Source organism: Asterias rubens, chromosome 22 (assembly GCF_902459465.1).
Source record: "Asterias rubens chromosome 22, eAstRub1.3, whole genome shotgun sequence".
In the NCBI taxonomy this organism is placed as follows: Eukaryota; Metazoa; Echinodermata; class Asteroidea; order Forcipulatida; family Asteriidae; genus Asterias; species Asterias rubens.
The window spans coordinates 9,290,904-9,311,264 of record NC_047083.1 but is presented as its reverse complement, the minus strand read 5'-3'; the positions used below and the strand labels follow the sequence as shown (position 1 = coordinate 9,311,264).

Here is a 20,361-nt window from a genome sequence, read left to right as displayed (position 1 = left end):
GCCGTGGTTTCGAAAAGGGCCTGAGTAAACAATGGAACCTAGCGTTCAAAAGTATCCTATATTGGGTCATAGCACAGTTGACGTCTAAAATATAGACTGAGAGTGCTTTTCGTTCTCATTCCCTCTACAGTGTTCATAATAATGTGGGATCGATCAAAAGTGGGGGCGAGGTTTACGGTGAGAGAAAACTACAGATAAACATTGTTTGAGTCCAGCAACTAAATTTTATTTCAATTCATAGAAGTGAGATATTTATTTTTTATTTTTTTTTTTTACATGTAAAGATTCAAATTAAGTGTTACTATTTAACTGAAAAACTGTCTACTAATAAACATCAATTACAATGTTAGAACAATTTGAGTTTAAGAGTGAAAAACTAGTTATGACATAAGTATGTACATTCTTGGGATGGTACCTTGGCTCTGGCAAACGGCTTTGCGTCTTACACAGGGTAAGGCACCACTTTATTTTCGACTTGGGCCATGGTTGGAATGATGGTCCGTGTCCGAATTAGACGTCTTTTGGATGTGGTGGAAGCGTAATGGATGCGGCGATTTGGTGCCGGAAAGCAGCCCCAAATGGTGTCTAAGCCTAGACTTCAGCTTTGGCTGTAGCGGTTGGCAAAGCATCCTTCCATAGGTGTTTTATGTTCATGCTGTATACTGCAACATTGGCAATTGAGAATATAGTGCACCACCTAGAGTTTGTCTCGGAGAGGTCACTTTCGAAGGATATAGAAATAAACCCCTTGCATGGGACGCCATCTTTGATAAAAAACAATGAAAACACGCTGCGCTCTAATCTCAGCCAATGATTGTCTTCTGTGACCTCATCAGTGATGGGACTTTTTTGGCTTGTGACGTCATATGAAAAGGGCCCCGTTTGACGGAGTTCGAAATTTGTCCCCGATCACTGAATGTGAAATAGTGGCATACCTTTAACGTTTGAGAAACTGCGCAACTATTATTCCAACCTAATGTCACATTTGGGCCATGCCACCTTGTTATTAATTTGTGCGAACCTTCATTTAGAGAATGTCAAACAATGGGAGGATTGGTACAAGTTTAATTTGTTACTTATCACAACATCAAAGTAATTAATGGATTTAAATTACTGTACATTTTTACTGGCAAATCTTGTGTGATACATAATAAATATAGATCTAATATACATTATTATAAAATAATATAAGACACCCCTACTTGACTTGTAGACAGTTATTTTGAAGTAGTAGAATAGAATTGTGAAAAATATCTAAATATTTGAAAGGTTTCAACTTTCTTGTTACTATAAATGTGTCTTAAGGGTTGATTTTGTAACCTATACTAAAGGATAATACTATTTAGAGTTCTGTTGTGTGGGTCAGTTCTAACTACCAGACTTAACTTCATAGAGCTGCTCAAGCAAAAATATCGCTAAGCAAAAACGAGCAGGATGCACGTGACAATTTGTACATATGACATAGTAGCTTAGCTGGTAACCTTATTTTGGTATTAAGCAAAATTTTGTCCATAGTCAGCCATTTTGGATTTTGGAAGTCAAGATAGACATGAAGATAATAGGTGTTTATCTAACTGGGCTATGGGAGTGCCCTTGTGGGGAACTTTACTCGATGGAACGATATACACCACAAGGGATTTCGTTGTTCAACCTGGACCCCGCAAGGGAATTCTTTGTTTGTTCAACCTGAGTTCGATCTCACAAAGCGATAAAATTCATCGCAAGACTCATTTTTAGTAAAGCCATAGTGATTTGTTTTGCGGCATCACATTTTACTTAGCAGTTACGATATCAGCTCATTGTGAAATCGGACCCAGTACCCCAGAAGGGAATTCTTCAGAAAGGGAAATAATAAAACAACAACTGTAGGACCTCACAAACTGGATCCGTATTGTTTTGTGCACACACGTAGCCTAAAATGACCACTGAAAACTAACAAAAGGGGAAATTTGAATTAAACAAATTGGCACACTCGTGACACTCCTATTTGGTGACATTTAGCTGATACGGCCCAACGTTTTGTTTTGTAAAGGGGTAACAAGTTTTCACTTTTTTTTCAGCAATAAAATACCTCACTGAAAATGTAGAAAGAAAAAATTGTTATTTATTTTAACGTCGTTGTTTATAACTTTGGCAACTTGAATAATTATTAACAATTGTTCTTCTCTGATAACACCTGAACGCCCTCTTGTGAGAGTGAAAAACAAGTTTTGCTGGCCCTTTAATTTCTGGCCCTTTAATATCTGGCTGTTCGTCACATGACTCCACCCATATTGTGTTACTCTGATAACGATTTGCCCATACTTAATCTTGCTAAGCGATTACTGTTTTTCTACAAAATAATAATTTTTTAAGGTGATCAGAAGTACAAACCTCTTTGTCAAAAAGGGCATGGCATTGTTATCTTATGACCCGTATACAAACGGCTCGCCTGATATTCATTTAAAACTCTACCTTGAGAGTGAGGACTTTGCAACTCTTTCCCAGATAACAAGCGAGTCCCCAACTTAAAACGTGTCCAGGGTGTTTTTCAAAAGGGCCACAAGTCTTCCCTGGCTGTGCCCACTGATACTAAAGATAGAGTTCTATTGGCGATCTCCAATGTTCATGATGGCGTTGTACACGGATGTGGTTAGTCTTGAGTGACGACGTTTATTTTGTTGAAGTAGTTGTCGAGATCGCAACACGAATTACTGGAGAAGAGATGCTTCACACAAACATCTGGATCGAAACTGAAAACTATGTAGACTTGCTCCAGTCCTTCTGAGTCAGGCTCTAAAACAATCAATGTAGCGCCCTCTATTGGGGTTAAAACAAAACATGGTCGCCAGTCAAGACTATGGGCTGTGGTCGTTTTGGGGCACCGTGTTGTCCGGTGGACCGTCCGCCGTGCTGGAGCTGTTTCAGACGGTACCACATTTGTCGTATTCTCGGTCAGCCTGGCGTATAGCTCTGCACAGACACGCCGACAAGATCATCACTAGAATCTGAGGGAAGATGACAACAACGAAAACAAGGTAAGAAGAACTTCTACATCCAGTTAATGCCAAGGCCAAATTTCATAGAGCTGCTTAGCGGCCGTTTCCCATTTCATAGCACTGCATAACCGTAAGCGCACGAACAGGCATGCTAACCTTCCAGTAATTATTGTACGAACACGATGTAATTTTGAACCTGTTTCTTTTAAGCAATACCTTTCTCCTGTGCTTCGCAAATAGTTATGCTTACTGGCTTAGTAATTTTTATTGAGCCCACTGATCTATATATTATAGGGATCAGTGGTTTGTTGAGCCCCAGTACTCACCAAGCAGCACCACCAGCTTAAATACACCATACTTGCAGCATTCATTGTCATACAAAATACTATTCAACCAGTGGTTAGAAAATAGAACCGGTTACTCCCATCACAAAGGTGCCCATCAGTAGTGTACCCTACATCTGTCGGTATTTTCTTGTCGCTGGTGTTTCAACGCTATACATTGTACATTGCGCTGGCCCAACTCTTGTAATGTTCTATCACGCTTTTTACTTGCACCTTTATAGTTTATCATCGCACACTACAGTTATCTTTAAGTTCCCCAAACACACACGCACACCTCTCCACTTCTTATGTTGCCCAACGTATTCAACTGCGCACAATGGTCCACAGTTATAAGTCACTCAATCACTGCGCCCGGATTATCTCTCCTTTTCCTTTCATTGTGGACATGTTCTTATTCACTCCGCTCATCAACCGGTAAATCCCTCGCAGTCCATGAAAACACACAGGGCCTTTTTCATTGCCGCTACCCATCCAGACCAGGAACTCAAAATCCCAGCCTTTAAACGTGCTCTTAAGACCCACCTGTTCCCCTAGATTTTAATCGTGTAAAAACAACCCAATAATTTCGAAAACCCATGCAGCGCTTTTCAGAACGATTCACGAAAAACTCCGTTAACCGCATTCATGTTATACGCCATGGTAAGGAGCTCCAATTTGTAGAGCCACTTTGTTGAAGCTTATAACTAACATAGGGTGCGTTCGTTTAGCTTCCCTGGGTCGACCCCGGTGTGTGGCGGTTTTTTTTTCAGGACGAACTTGGGTAATTATCTGCACACGTTCGTCCTGGGGAAAAAAAACGTCACACACCAGGGTCGACCCAGGGAAGCTAAACGAACGCACCCATAGCAAACTCCCAGACATGACGTCAAAGCATTATCATTATGACGCGCGCCGTCAACGGCATAAGTGTTTTTCAAAACCTTAAATAGAAAGAAAAAATTTCTCACCTGGAAAGCCGCCACTGATGAACTTGCAGCAACAACTGTGTATATATTCTTCTCTAACATTTCTGTAACTTTATCTTTGCATCCCTGTATAACAAAAAATGAAAAGTAAAACTGTTTGTAAGGCAAAGGGCAGGATGTGAAAACTGTTCCCCTTATCATTGGGGGGGGGGATGCGTTCGGTTAGCTTCCCTGGGTCTACCCCGCGGTGCTCACTCGGGTGAGCCCCTGACAAGAGCTAATCGAACGATCACACTCGCCCTCTCGTGGTGACGGCATGTACCTCAGGTCACCCCATGGAGGAAGGAAAAAGATATATTTTCTTCCTCCATGGTCACCCCAAGTGACCCACTCCACAAGCAGGGCGATGGGGGCTGACCCGGGCCGGTGAGCCCCGTCTAAGCTATTCAAACGTACCGGGGCAGACCGGGTTGACCCAGGGAAGCTAAACGAACGCACCCAATACAGCTATTGACTAAGTATACACATGTACGTCGGATTTAACTGTGAATCTCCAGGACCATGAAGGCCATGTTAAATTAATGGGAGGGGATTATGGACAGGGGCTAAAAGGCAGATCTCTGGTGTAATTCAGTGACGTCAGATGTTCAAGCTATAAATCATTTAGCATAGACCTTATCGCAACTAGTCTAGCTAGCGATCAAGTTTGATTGGTCTAGCTAGCGATCAAGTTTGATTGGTCCAGCTAGCGATCAAGTTTGATTGATCGCTAGTTGGACCAACATGCACATCATGCAACAGTTAGCGCTTGCGCAATAGGTATTTGGAAAGCTAATCGAATGCACCCTGTAGACCTTTGTCACGGTGTGGCCATCTTGATTTTTATCCATCCCAACTCATTGTAACCAAACTGGGGCTGGACGAAATAATAGCCTGGTGCCATGTTTGCGCAGTGAATGTGAGCATACATTACTGTTATTGGAAACAGGGAACATGACCAAGATAAAGGTCTATAGGTACTTACATCCTCAAAGACGCCCTCATCGGCGTCACAGTCCAGCGTGCAGTTGGCGCCACATGATAGCGGTATAAACTGCCCCGATAGAAGCCAGTCATCCGGGCCGTTAGCTCCACAACATTTTAACTGATGGAATGAGAAGTTGGAGGGCTTGCTTAAACACAACAGAAATGGTTAAGGGGGAGGTTTTTACTAAAAAAAAACTACCTTTAGTAATTGGCAAAGACCAGTTTTATCACTTGGTGTATCCAGACATATATAATAACAAAATAATCTGTGACACATGTTTGTCTGAACTGAATTGGTCGTCAAGTGAATAATGAATGAAAAAATACTACCTTGTTTCACAATTAAGTTTGTGTATTTAGAAGTCAATAGAAGTCGATAAAAGTGAGAGAAAAAAACCTATGAAAAGAAAAAAAAAACGTTTCTTCAGAGGGAGCTGTTTCTCACTATGGTTTGTATTACCAAAAGCTCTCCATTGCTCGTTCAAGTCTGAACATTATTTTTTAATTACCAATAGTGTTCAGTGCCTTTGAACACATTTGTTTGCAAGAGTGCACAACTCTTTTAAAACAATATGACACTACACGAACACCACAAAAATAACATCTCTTGATAATCACATTTCAATTTACCGAGTGGTTTTTCTGGCCGCGTCGAGACAGCAACTCTACGCCGGTAAATGGCTCATGTACCCAGGCGATGCGAAACAGCTTTAATTGCCCAAGATTCACGGACTTAAACAACTATTAATTCTGTTAAGTGCTTGTGAATTGCAACCAGCGGTCAGTTTGAGGTTCACCTTTTCAACCCTGGTCCGAGCGGTCTTAAATGCATGGCAAATTACTCCTTCAAAAGGTTTCGTCCAATAAAGTCAGGCTTGTATGCTTCGTTTTTTAGAGTAGACACCACAAGGCATTTTCTACTGGTAACGAGTAGCCTATGAGAACATTATTAATTTCTACTGGCGTATAGTAAGGGCACCGAGACAATGACCTGGGCCCAATTTTATAGAGCTGCTAAGCACACAAAATAATTTGCTTAACATGAAATTTCTTCCTTGATAAAAACAGGATTTCCAACCAAATTTCCACATGATTTTTCAGGATAAGCAAACAACAGCTGAATACTAGTAACAAGCAATATGTAACATTTGGAAATTTGGTTGGTAATCTTGTTTTTATCAAGGAAGACATTTCATGCTAAGCAAATGTTTGTGCTTGGCAGCTCTATGAAATCGGGCCCAGGGGGGGGGGCATGGAGGCAATCGGTGCCTTCGTTGTCTCAGTAAACTGATGGTTTATTTTATTAATTAGGCTACATTGAACCCCTCTGCACCGCCCTCACACACGTGGCTACTACTGATTGGCTGAGACGCTCGCGGCCATTTTGGAAGCTACGTCGCGTGTGCAAGGAAAATGTATACGTTTGGTTATCGCTATAAAAATTAATGTGACGTCATAGTGACGGCAATGGTTTATATCATGAGATATAATACACTTACACTCGACTGTGTGTAGTCCACAGCAACCTGCGTATTCGTTTCCGTGGAATATTTATCTTTGACCAGCGTCTCGAAGTAGTCGCCGACTTTCTCGCCCAATTCTTCCCGATTGAGATAGGTCCAGGCACTCGCACCGATTTCGACTCCGAACAGAAGAAACAGTACCACGAAATACTAAAAAAAACCAAAAAAACATCAATTAGTATTTTTTCCCCTCTTCATATTCAGCATAATTATGTCTTTTAATTTTGTCTTTGTGTCTGGACTTGCCACAGTCTTTGGGGTGAATTTTCGATTTGAACCATTCGAAAGAAAAGATTGGCCATCTTGTTGTTCGGTAAGTCGCCAAATAATGGTATGTGGGTTTACATTTAATGACACCAAACCCCTTCTCTTTTCATCAGTGAACTGGGTTCTTTTACCTGTGTTAAAACACAAGGGACTAACGGCTTTACGTCCCATCCGAAGGACGAAACAATGGTTAACTTGCTCAGGGACACAAGTGTCACAACTGGCAGGGATTCAAACCCACACTCTGCTGATTCGGTCCAGTGCATGCTCTTAACTGCTAGGACATGACACGTCACTTTGTCATAATGATAATGCATTATTAATGAAACATACTTTATTTTCTTACCAATCCAAGTAAGCATATGCTTTCCTTGACGGCCCCGCAACATCCCAGAATTCCTATGGTCATAATAGCGCCACCAACGGCCATGAGTACATAGGTTCCTATGTTGTAGGCACTCACTGCGGATAGCACTTCCTCGTCGCTGGTAGCCGCCAGATGGGGGAAGAAAACCTGATTGTAGCGTAACCATAAACCGAAGCCGAGCATGGCGACACCAGCTAACTATGAAAATCGAAAACAAGGATAAATAAAATTTAACTTTTGAGGACTCTAGGTGGCAGCAGACTAAGCAATTGAAACCGATGTTCTTGAAAATGTGCGCATGCTTAGAACAACGTAAACAATTGGTGCGTTCCCTGTGTCTACCCCGAGGTGCTCACTCGGGTCGGGTGAGTCCCTGACAAGAGCTAGTGACGTCATGCACCTGGGGCCAGCCTACAAGTGACCCACTCCACAAGCAGGGCACTGGGGGCTGACCCGGGTGAGCCCATTGAATGACGTCAAAGCTATTCGAACGCACCGGGGGAAGACCGGGGTCGACCCAGGGAAGCTAAACGAACGCACCCATTAATATACCTTCTGGCAAAAACCCATTGCGCAAGCGCTAACTGTTGAATGAGGTGCATGCTGGTCTAGCTAGCGATCAAATTTGAGCGCTAGCTAGACAACCTCATTACACGCCTTTATTTTTTGTGTTCAATAAAGTCCCTGCTTTGAAGCCATTGGACACTTTCGGTCTACAGTATTGTCCAAGTACCAATTATTTGTTTACTCAGAGTGATTGCAAAATTTTCGCCGTATCGCCATGTGTCCAAACAACTCCCTGTGTGAACAAATAGAAGAAAACAAAAAGGGAAGTTCATTTGCACGCGAGCGAGTCGAAGCCTAGCCCGCAGGCCGTCTTAAAATAGAAATCTCTCGGGTAATTGCACCAGCCGATACGCGCTGAGAGCTCTCGTCACATTCGTAAATTAAAAATTCCTTTAAAGTTGAGGGAAAACTGAACGCGATTGGCCATTAAAACAAGAACCATGATCTTTTTCAAACTTAATTTACAACTTAAAATGTATCGGACACATTTGGTAATTGTCAACGACCAGTGTTCTCAATCGGTTTGTCCCAATAAATGCATGAAATAACAGATCTGTGAAAATTCGGATTCAATTGGGCCTCGAATGTTTCAAGAGAGACGAAAGAAAAAACACCATTGTTGCTGGTTGTATACTTCAGATGGCAGATAAAAAGCTTAAGTCTGAAGTCTGGGCAATTTCTCACAACGTTTTATACTATCCACAGCTCTGCATTGTTCTTTACCAAGTAAATTTTTTATGCTAACAATTATTTTGAGTAAATTGCCAATAGACCCCTTGCATGTGACGTCACGGGCCCAACATTGAGGTTGAAGGAGGCAAAGGTAAGGGGGCAGTGGTTCCTTTTATATAAACACGAATGCCATTATCCTGAAACAAAAGTTTAACAACCCGGTACTTGTTTAATCTTGTGCAAAGTTGCCCTGGTTTTCAGTTAGGCTTTTTAAATAGAACTTTAGATGGTTCCTTATCAAAATCGATTGTTTATACGAACGTTAACTAATTGGAAATTTGTATCTTTACACAGCTGCAGATTGTGGCTGGTCCCCGGCGGATCCAAAAATAGTTAATTATGAAAAATATTGCTTAAATATAGAAAACAATACTATCTGCTAGCGGCCCCTACCTAAACCTCGAAAACGCGGCCACTATGTTTTTTTATGACGTCGCTCGAACCAAATAAAAAATCTCGAACATGCACGTGTTCTTTATATCTTGATGGCATAAAACCCCGGAGGGGGTACGGGGCGGTTTTATGAAATCAACGGCGTGTGAAGTCGCGAGAGCCGCGCTGCTGGAAACTGTCTTCGGCTTGTTACTGAACTTTTGCCGGGTCTTACGGTTTTTTTTTTAAGAAACAAAGATGAGCGTACTGGAACGTTTGCTTCTGGCTAATAATAAGTAAGGTAGATTATGAGGAGTCGCCAACAGTTTTTTTTTTTTTTTTTTACTAAAAAGGTTGGCGGTATAGTCTTTGATTTCATAGACTTGTTTCATGCATTGCGTGTGCTTTTACTGTAAATAATTGCCTGAATCTAAACGGCGATTCACATAATATTTGAGAACCCAATAAAAGGCTTCAGGCCTGAAGTCTGTTAGTATTGAGTGAGAAATTACCACTTCTCAAAAACTGCTTTACTTCAGAGGGAGCCGTTTCTCACAAATTTGTGTACTATCAACAGCTCTCCATTGCTCGTAACCAATTAATTGTTTATGCTAACACTTATGTTGAGTATTAATTTCCAATAGTGTACACAGCGCCTTTAAAGGAACACGTTGCTTTTGAGCGGTCGAGTTGGTCTTTGAAAAGCGTTTGAAACTATTTCTTATGAAATGCAAATGGAAGATAGATAATTTAAAAGTAGAATATAATGATCCACACAAGTATTACTCGAACTTGCACAGTTTTCCTTTTACGTCGCGAAGAAACACGGTCGGCCATTTTGTGGGGGCAATTTGACTCCTTAAAATGGCCAACCGTGTTAGTTCGACCGATCGAAGGCAACGTGTTCCTTTAAGAAGGGTTAACCCTTTTTTTCTGAGGCCGGGAAATACTCGATGACTGAGCGAGGGTCCGTGTGGCAATCAGGGCTTGTTATTGAGTGGGATGCGCGGGTAAAGCGACGAGTGAGAGGGGGTTAAAATGAGAATCATTATGATGGGATACGGTATGTGTATAATGTTGGCCAAACATTTTTGCTCTAATCAACATAATGTAGACCTTCAGCCCCCGGAAACAAGCTGGTGATAAAACGCTGCGATTTTTACTGTATTTGAATCAAGATAATGTACGGTGTGATTATTTAGGCAGATTGAGAGTGGTTAAAAAAAATTAGAATCTTTGTAATAAAGATGAGGTATACGGTCTTCGTGTAATGTTTGCTTAACATGTTTCTTCTTCGGTCATCCTTGCTCTGCACGGCTTTGAACAGCCCCTTGAAACATACTGGCAACGCTGCGGCTTTTACTGTCTTTGAATCAAGATAAGGTACGGTGGTGCTTATTTTTAGCAGAGTGAGAAGGGTTGAAATGGGAATCATTACGAGGTACGGTATGTGTGTAATGTTTGCCAAACATGCCTCATCTCCTGCCACCACTGCCTTAGTTTAATCAACACAATGTACAGCGTGACACGGACGTAATGAAGGCGATTGCCTCTATGCCACCTGGTGCCCATCAAATGCTCCAGTAGAAATTCACGTTTTCCTCATAGGGTACCCTTTACCGAGGGGAAAATGCCTCGGTGCCCTTGCCCTTTCAAAACCGTAGCACAGGGCATACAGGCCTGGGCTTCTATCCAAACGTTTGTATTACCAATAATTTTAGGAGGGATTACCAAATGTATACCTTTCCTTTTAAGTATTCGGAGATATACATCATTATATTAAACCAATGTTCATTCTCGCTGATTAAAGATCAATTGATACAGCTTTGTACAAGATTTCTACAGCTGCTGAACTAAAACCAACTCTCTTCATCTATGAATGCGTCAATCAACCCATGGTAAACTCCGAAGGTCTTTGTTCTGCAGCAGCCAGTCCTCGACCAACGACGTAATAGAATTTGCATATACGTAGGCAAGCGCATCCTGAAACAATAAAGTCTTCGAGATCACAAAATGACAATCACTTCCGAAGGTCTTCTGCATGGTTGATGAATGGACTTCAGAAATATGATTAAATCAAATCAAATTCTCTTTATGGGACATGACATTTTAACATTGTTTGTGTCTGCACATGTCTTATTTCGTGCCTCGGTTTTTGTGAGTTTTATCTTTTTAAAGAATGCTTCGACCGAAACAGAGGGGGATACACATTATAAATAGAGGACGTTTGGAGAGTGTTTTTGGTTTGCATTTTGATTGATTCAATTAGTTTAGTTTGGAAACATGTACACAGTCAGTCGTGTTTCGCTTTACTTCGTTTAAACACAACTATGCATTGTATGTGCTGTGGTGTACACGTATGTCTACATATGTTATGTATATGTAGATTGTTTTTCTGCCAACAAATTGGACACGATTTGGGAGACCTACTTCTAAACCCATACCGAGCAGACTTTGTCAGCCCCTTGCTACATTTCAATCCAGCATTAGCCACCTCATATGACACTCATCCACCGGAGAAAATGCCTTGGTGCATTTGAAGGAAACATACCTGGGCCCAATTTCGTAGAGCTGCTTAAGCACAAAATGTTGTTTAAGCAAAAAAATCCTTGCTTAGTAAAATCAGATAACCGGCCAAGAATCGACTCAATTGTTATGCTAAGTAAACAACAGCTAAATACTAGTCATAAGCAATGTATATGGCATGACATTTTGGCCATTAACATGTGTAAAACAAGCGAGCTATTTTCGTGCTTAAGCAAATTTTTTGCTTAAGCAGCTCTATGGAATTGGCCGCTGCAATCCCTTTAAAGGATGCCTCAATTTTGATGAGCATGCACTAAATAAAATGTCCGAATGCTGTGATTTCCAAAATGAAGTTAAGGTTATAATGCCATTACGACTGCTAGTAATTACTAAAATGTATACAACCCCTTTAAACACGTCTGTAAAGGATGCCTCAATTATTTAGATGAGCACTACATAAAAATGTCTGAATGCTTTGACTAATAAAATGAGTCTAGGTTATTAAGCCATGCGAGTGCATAGCTGTAAATCATTAATGATGTATCAACCCATCACATTGATAGTAATTGGTATAAACATATGAGACAGTTTGGGTACCGGCAGAGTTGATTAAACCGAATGCTTGAACGATGTGACTTTTATAACTTAAAGGTGTTTAGACCTATACAAAGCAATGCACTCTGAACACAGACATTCTGGGTCAGAGAGTTGACCCGGTTTAAGGTCCCAGGGGCCTGTCATATTTTGTGGGTCAAGATGAACCGGAAATAGCATGAACATCTGACGTCACACGATGCTCGTGAATAGACTTTTCTATTGCAATGTCACATACCGAGTTTTTGCCAACAGACAGTCAAAGTGTTAATAACAAATAAGTTCAGCTTATGAATATTTACAGAAAATGTTGAACGGCTTATAACGCCAGATAGTGAGATAGCTGCTGGCAAGATGCTGCTAGATATACATAAATGATCTTTAGGGAATGATGTTTTCTACTATCATCATCATAAGACCCTGTAAATTTTATGTAAATCTGTTATCTTAGACGATTTTCTTTCTTACCAATTCTGAAATGTTCCTTTAAAGGCAGTGGGGAGGCAATGGGGAGACGTTGATAATGTATTATAAAACATTGTGAGAAACGGCTACCTCTGAAGTAACGTAGTTTTCGAGAAAGAAGTAATTTTTCACGAATTTGATTTCGATACCTCAGATTTAGAATTTAAAGTCTCGAAATCAAGCATCGAAAAGCACACGACATCGTGTGACAAGGGTGTTCTTTCTTGCATTATTATATCGCAACTTCGACGACCGATTAAGCTCAAATTTTCATAAGTTTGTTATTTTATGCATATGTTGAGATACACCGAGTGAGACGGCTGGTTTTTGACAATAACCAAACGTGTACAGACCTTTAATAGTTTTAAAACCGTTTTAGCCGCCAATGCTCACCGTGAATGTCTGCAACACCCCGGGGTGAATGTGGCGTTTTCGACGGTTCAGACAAGACATGGCTCGGTCGCTCATGCTTCATGTTGCCCGGTCTTTTATTATGAAATTTCTCCGTCTGTGACCTTTACTTAATTTGTTTTTATTTGTGGATAACCCTCCGGGAATGTTTCTATCAACATACTTCGGATAGCATAGAGGTAAATACAGATAGGGTTTAATGCTCGGAGGAACGGCTCAAAATAATCGAATATTATGCCATACTAATCCGTCTATAAAAATACTACAGTTTTATTCATGTTTTAAAGCGATTTTTTTCTTCTCTTTTGAACTTTAAAGCCATTGGACCCTTTCGGTACAGAAAAAAAAATAAAAGTTCACAGATTTACAAATAATTTACAGGGTCACAGAAGGTAATGGTGAAAGACTTCTCTTGAAATATTAGTCCATGAAATGCTTTACTTTTTGAGAAAACGGTAAAACAATATAAATTCTCGTTAGCGAGAATTACGGATTTATTTTAAACACATGTCATGACAAGGCGAAACGCGCGGAAACAAGAGTGGGTTTTCCCGTTATTTTCTCCCGACTCCGATGACCGATTGAGCCTAAATTTTCACAGGTTTGTTGTTTTATATATAAGTTGTGATACACGAAGTGTGGTACTTGGACAATACTGTTTACCGAAAGTGTATAATGGCTTTTAAGGGCCTGTATACGTTTGGTAATGACCCTGAGCATTTGCAACAAAAACTATTGTACAAAAAAAGTATAGCAGCTGAAAAATATTTTAATCTAAGAAAAGATTAATAATGAATCAAAATTTTTGTTTTCTTTGGGTTGGTGGCTTTTTTCGTAGGTTAAAATAATTAACAACAAAATTTACAATTTTTTTTTTTTTTTTTCAACCTATGCGCATTGTTGGAAAGAGTCGTGTCACACTTAATGGGCCTAAGCGAGTACACAACAATTTGTTCTAATAAATCTAACAATAAATAAATAAAATAAATAAAATGTGTTGTATTTATTTATGTTTTAAGTCACACTTGCCAAAATGCTGTTATTGGCTACAAAACGAGTATGGCTGAACGCAGAAATGCAATAATAACGAAACATATTTCATTAACTGAATTACAAACGGTCTTGAGAAATATCATTTGCACTGACCCAGAAACTTATAGGGTATGGTTTTGCAACTCTCTCCATACAGAGTTGTCCAGGAGTAATCTATTTATGGCAGATAAATGGAAGGGTGTGCATTTCGCTGGCTCCTGCCGGCAGAGTATACGTTGAATGGCTTCAGGGCATGTTTGAGAAACACCACACGACCCTTGTGTTGATAGTCTCAAATCAAGACGCTAGCGACATATATTATGTGTTTGCATATACGTTTAGAGGAGGAGACTAGCTGGGAGTTAAAGGCAGTGGACACTTTTGGTAATTACTCAAAATAAGTGTTAGCGTAAAAACTTATTAGCGGTTAGGAAGAGTATAGAGAAACACAAAAACTGAGAAACATGTTGTTGTAATTTCTCACTCAAATGTTAAAAGACTTCAGGCCTGAAGCCTTTTATTATGGACCGAATCTGGTAAGCGTTGATGATGTCGCCGTGCTTAGCGAATTGTTATGCTTAAGTAGCTATGAAATTGTGCCCTGATGGGCAAGCTACTCTCTTAATGTAAAAGAGTGAAAAACACTCTTTGAAGAGCCATATGAGGGGCAACTCCTTTGAGATTGAAGTTTGCATCTTTTTGAGTGATTTTTCATGCTGTTCTGGAGTGAAACCCCTCTAAAAGAGTGAAAAAAACACCACTCTTTTTAAAGAGCCATATAACGGACAGCTCGAAAAGTAAAGAGTGGCGTTTTTCACTCTTTTTCATTAAGAGAGTAGTGCGCTAAGCACTGTTATCATTTTTGCGTGCTAACCATTTCTAATTGAGCGCTGCTTCGATCGCTGCCTGTTTTCGGCACTGGCAACGACACCCAAAACAAACATGGCGCTTCAAACCTCCACTGTGGAGAGCAATAGCCTCCTATCACCCTCTAGGTATATCTTAATATTTTCATCTTGTGTACACCCTTAATCCCTCTGAGGCGATTTAGCGACGTGCGCGGCGACAAAGAAGTTGAGATAACCAACGTGAAGAGAGAGTGTGAGGAGGAGACCAAACATTCATCACTTAAGACGCGAAAGCCTGGGAACTTTTAGCCTTTGACGGGGCGCACGTATCGCCTGTTTTATGGTTATACCACAGTCGTGATATAATTTCTTATACCACGGCTGGCGGAGTCTGCGATCGAACGCTTTATGGAACTGGACACCTTTGGTATAGTTTATCAAAGACCAGTATTTACACTTGGTGTATCTCAACATAAATTGTGCACAAAATAACAAATCTGTGAAAATTTGAACTCAATTGGTCATTGAAGTTGCACAAAAATAATGAAAGAAAAAACAGCCTTGTTGCACAGTGTGATTTCAGATGCCCAATAAAGAGCTTCAGGCCTGAAGTCTTTTAATATTTGAGTGAGAAATTACCTCTTTCTCACAATGTTTTATAACTAACAACAGCTCTCCATTGCTAGTTACCAAGTAAGTTTCGATGTTAACAACTATTTTGAGTAATTACCAATAGTGTCCAGTTCCTTTAAAAAGGTCGGCGTTTTTTCAACTCGTACACACGTCTATATTCTGTCTGGCTCAGCACGATTCGACATGGTCACGTGATCATCATGGTTACACAAATAGGCCGACCCATATGGTCTCGAAATAAATAAGTTAATATCAAACCAACATTATGTATTTGTATTTGTTTCATGTGCATACGCAGTTGACACAATGCAAACATTTTTGTTATCATATGAACAAATAATTAGTGTTTCTTCACCTTTATAAAAACCACAAAATCTGTTTCGACGGTCGCTATATATTAGCAGCTCAGTGTTTTGACATATCACTGAATCTAATCCAATACCACGAGCCAGTGCATATTCAATTGGTTTATTAGACCATGTAATCTCACACACTGGAATATGGTATCTTCCACCGTTCGCGATCGCATTAGCACGGCGCAAGATCTCCCCTCCCCCACTATAACGGTACATCAACCCCTTCGATCTAACAAGATATATCACTCCCAGCCTCCAGCAGAAACAATTCTTCACCATTGGTGTTGTCATAGACACCGAAGAGAAAATCAAAATAACACTTGTTTCAAAATAACACTTATTTCAGTCAACACAATCCTACATTGGCGTTGTTTTAAAGGCAGTGGACACTATTGGTAATTACTCAAAATAATTATTAGCATGAAACCTTACTTGGTAACGAGTAATGGGGAGAGGTTGATGGTATAAAACATTGTGAGAAACGGCTCCCTCTGAAGTGACGTAGTTTTCGAGAAAGAAGTAATTTTCCACGAATTTGATTTCGAGACCTCAAGTTTAGAATTTGAGGTCTCGAAATCAAGCATCTGAAAGCACATAGCTTCGTGTGACAAGGGTGTTTTTTTTCTTTCATTATTATCTCGCAACTCTAACGACCGATTGAGCTCAAATTTTCACAGGTTGGTTGTTTTGTGTTTATGTTGAGATACACCAAGTGTGAAGACTGGTCTTTGACAATTACCAATAGTGTCCACTGTCTTTAACACCCTGGATGTTAAAGAAAACTACGTCACTTCAGTTGGAGCTGTTTCTCACAATGTTTCATACTATTAACCTCTCCCCACTACTCGTCACCAAGTAAGGTTATATGCTAATAGTTATTTTGAGGGTTTTTTTACGGTTGCTTATATCACAGCTCAGTGATTTGACATATAACTGCATAATATATCCCCTTCCCCACTAACGGTACATCCACCCCCTTCGATCTAACAAGATATGCACTCCCTGCCTCCAGCAGAAACATTTATTCCCTTTCTCTATTCTTAGATAACGTTATATTTTCGTGGAGATTATCTCATTTATATATCCTCTGTTTACCAATGCAATCCACCCACAGCCCCTGTGATATTTTCATTTTATGTTCATGTTTTAAAGGCACTGGGCACCTTTGGTAAACTGTCAAAGACCATTCTTATCAATGGGGCCTACCTGTGAAAATTTTAGCCCAGCTGGTCGTCGAAGTTGCGAGAGAATAAAGGAAGAAAAAACACCCTTGTCGAACAAATTGTGGGCTTTCAGATGCTTGAAATCGAGAACTGAATTCAATTTAAATATTTTAGTGAGAAATTACTTCTTTCTCAAAAACTGCGTTACTTTAGAGGGAGTCGTTTCTCCGAATGTTTTATACTATTAACAGTCTCCGTTGCACGTTACTAGGGTAAGTTTTCATGCCAACATTTATGTTAAGTATTATTACCGTGTCCATTGCCTTTACGTCATGACAAAGCAAAATTATTTGTCAGTACAAAATTATCGCAAAGCGTTATCTCGGATCTCCAATTCGGGCAAAAATAGTTACACCAGACTCAACTATGGTGGCTTTAAAGGGACATCGCAAATATATATTGACGCCCACATAGTCACGACTTATACAACAAGTTGCAAAAATTTACACCAATATTTGCGACTTGTGGTAGCCTACAAGTCGTGAATATTGGTGCCAATATTTCCGTCAATATATATTTGCGATGTCCCTTTAAAGCCACCAGACTCAACGCCCAACGCCTTTAAGGGTATCCGCCGGTTGTCCATAGATAAACTTGCCGAGGTGCGAAAATGTCAAACATGTGTAATGTAAGTAGAGAGATACATTCCAATGCGTCTATGTCAGATTGGGATCTTGATACACGCTTGCCAATGTAACTCGTATTTGGTTCGCATTTTTAAACAGTTAATTAATCATGATTTGTATGGAATGAACTTTGATTCACCAAACCATAACATCCAAAAGGCATTCATTTATGACTGGACCTTTAAAGGCAGTGGACACTATCGGTAATTAGTCAAAATAATTATTGCCATAAAACCTTTCTTGGTAAGGAGTAATGGGGAGAGGTTGATAGGTAAAAATGGTGTGATAATTTGCTCCCTCGGAAATGACGTAGTTTTCGAGAAATAGGTGATTTTTTTATTGTCCACGAATTTGATTTCGAGACCTCAGATTTAGAATTTGAGGTCACTAAATCAAGCATCTGAAAGCACACAACTCCGTGTGACAAGGGTGTTTTTTTCTTTCATTATTATCTCGCAACTTCTAAGACCGATTGAGCTCAAATGTTCACAGGTTTCACAATAACAACAGCAACAACATAAACAACAATGTGTTGTATATCTTTATTGTGGGCTTTTCCATTAAAACCACAGTGCTGGAATAAAAGCATAAGAGAAAAAACATAAACGTACGTGTGAGTCAACTCGACCTAAACTAACTGGCTGTGACTTCGTGCAGCTGGGCAGGCAGTTCATGAATTTATTATCGGAGTGCGAATTGTTTTGCTTGCCCAGTTTAATATCGCCATTCAATCTCGACTTGCGTTACTTTCAACCTGTTCTTTCTCAGCAGGTGCCATTTTGTTTTTAGTTCATCGTTGTTGATCGGTTTTGACTTGTGTACAAGCGCACTATCATTGGTTAAAGGCAGTGGACACTATTGGCAGTTACTCAAAATAGTTATTAGCATAAAACCTTACTTGGTAACGAGTAATGGGGGAGGTTGACAGTATAAAACACCTTTGGTAATAGTTTAAACATTTTTGCAAATCTGTGAAAACTTGGACTCTATTGGTCGTCGAGGTTGCAAGATAATAATAATAAAAAAAATTGTATGCTTTCAAAAGCCTTTGAATTTGAGTGAGAAATTGTCTTTTTCAAAACCAACAGTGTAGACAACCTACCCCCCCCCCCAACCTTTGCACACCAAATTATTTTGAGTAGTTACCAATATTGCCCAATGCCTTTATCATTAATTTGTATATACAAACTTTTCAAGAAACAGTTGTGGTGTAAAAACTCACCCATAGCAGTGTGTTAAAAAAAAAACACAATGCATCACAGGCATATTAGTAGACACCCCCCCCCCTGCACTCCCAATTATTTTGAGTCATTACCAAAAGCGCCCACAGTGTCTTTACCAATGTTGCACAAAACTTTAAAATTTAATAATTTCATTTAATGAAAACAAAATTAGGTATACAAACTCACCCATAGCAGTGTGTTAAAGAACACCATGACGCACCTCAGGCACATAAGACACCCCTCCTGTGCCCCCATCTCATCAATTGTCCTAACGTGGTACCGGTGTTGTCTCCTGCTGGACGTTCCTCCCTCCTCGTCAATACCACCGTCGTCTTGAGCTCTTTCACCCCTGTTCCACACCCGTCGAGCCTGGCTTATGGGCTTCGCCCGAGATAACGCGAGCACGAAAAATTCCAGCGTGCCGTTCGAGTATTTGGACGCGGTTTCCCAACGCCCCGGTTCGGTTTATGTTATTAATAAAAATGATAATTAGATGTTGGGACCACGTAGTCCTTAAACCGGTTCACCAATCGCCGGCCGGATCTATTTTTAAACTGGCGTAGGAGAGTGGAGCTGGTGAGGTGTCGGTTTTCCTGGAAGGGTCGTCTTGGAGATCAGGGAGCCGAGGAGACAAGAAATTTGACCCCGTGTTGTTTTTTTTTTTTTTCCTTTGCTCTGGAGCTGAGAAAACCTTGGTGTTGTCATGAAAACCCCAAATGCGTCTGGCTTCAGTGTTTGCTTAAGTGACGTCTGGATGTTGGGAGATAGATGCTAAGAATAAACTTCAAGTGTGGTCTCTTGTTCAAGGAGTTATGAGGAGACCAAGCTGTTTGTATCTGGATTGGTCTTTGTTTTTTTTTGGTTTTTTTTATTAGTAGTGGTGTACGTGATGATGCTCTATACCAGTACGCCACCCTGGTGGTCACTGTCGGAATTATAATCGATATGGCATCCTCTCAGCAGGGCCAAACGTACAGACGTTGATGCATCCCACGAGACTATAGATCAAAGTCGTCTGTCTTACTTAATCATTTCCCCGCCATTTTCTTCCTTTCGCCTGAATAGCATGTCCTTAGATTAGCATCATGTCTAGCTGGTATGACACTGCTCTAGAATTGCAGTAGGTCGTGGGTTCGAATCCCACCTGAATAATATGCCTGTGATTTTTGTTCTTCGCAGAACTCGGGAAAGTACTCAGTATATACAGGCTAACACACATCGGTGTATGGGTAAAACCAAAATTAATGTTCTTTATCCCCGATGCAAATTCAACATCTAACAAATGAAGTTCCTCTGGTGGTTTGCAAACTTGAAAAATACGCGTATTCTGGTTCACTTGTCTT

The 20,361-nt window shown here is 40.3% G+C and overlaps 1 protein-coding gene across 1 annotated transcript; it reads right to left on the bottom strand.

The window, feature by feature from the left end:
• Nucleotides 1-189: 189 nt before the first annotated feature.
• On the bottom strand, nt 190-19,482 carry LOC117304958 (CD9 antigen-like). The gene is made up of 6 exons (XM_033789616.1): nt 19,205-19,482; nt 7,390-7,608; nt 6,753-6,926; nt 5,252-5,371; nt 4,270-4,353; nt 190-2,987 (listed from the first exon to the last, which is right to left on the bottom strand). The coding sequence occupies exons 1-6, from the start codon at nt 19,271-19,273 to the stop codon at nt 2,904-2,906; spliced, it is 750 nt and encodes a 249-aa protein (XP_033645507.1). The 5' UTR covers nt 19,274-19,482; the 3' UTR covers nt 190-2,903.
• Between the last annotated feature and the right edge of the window lie 879 nt (nt 19,483-20,361).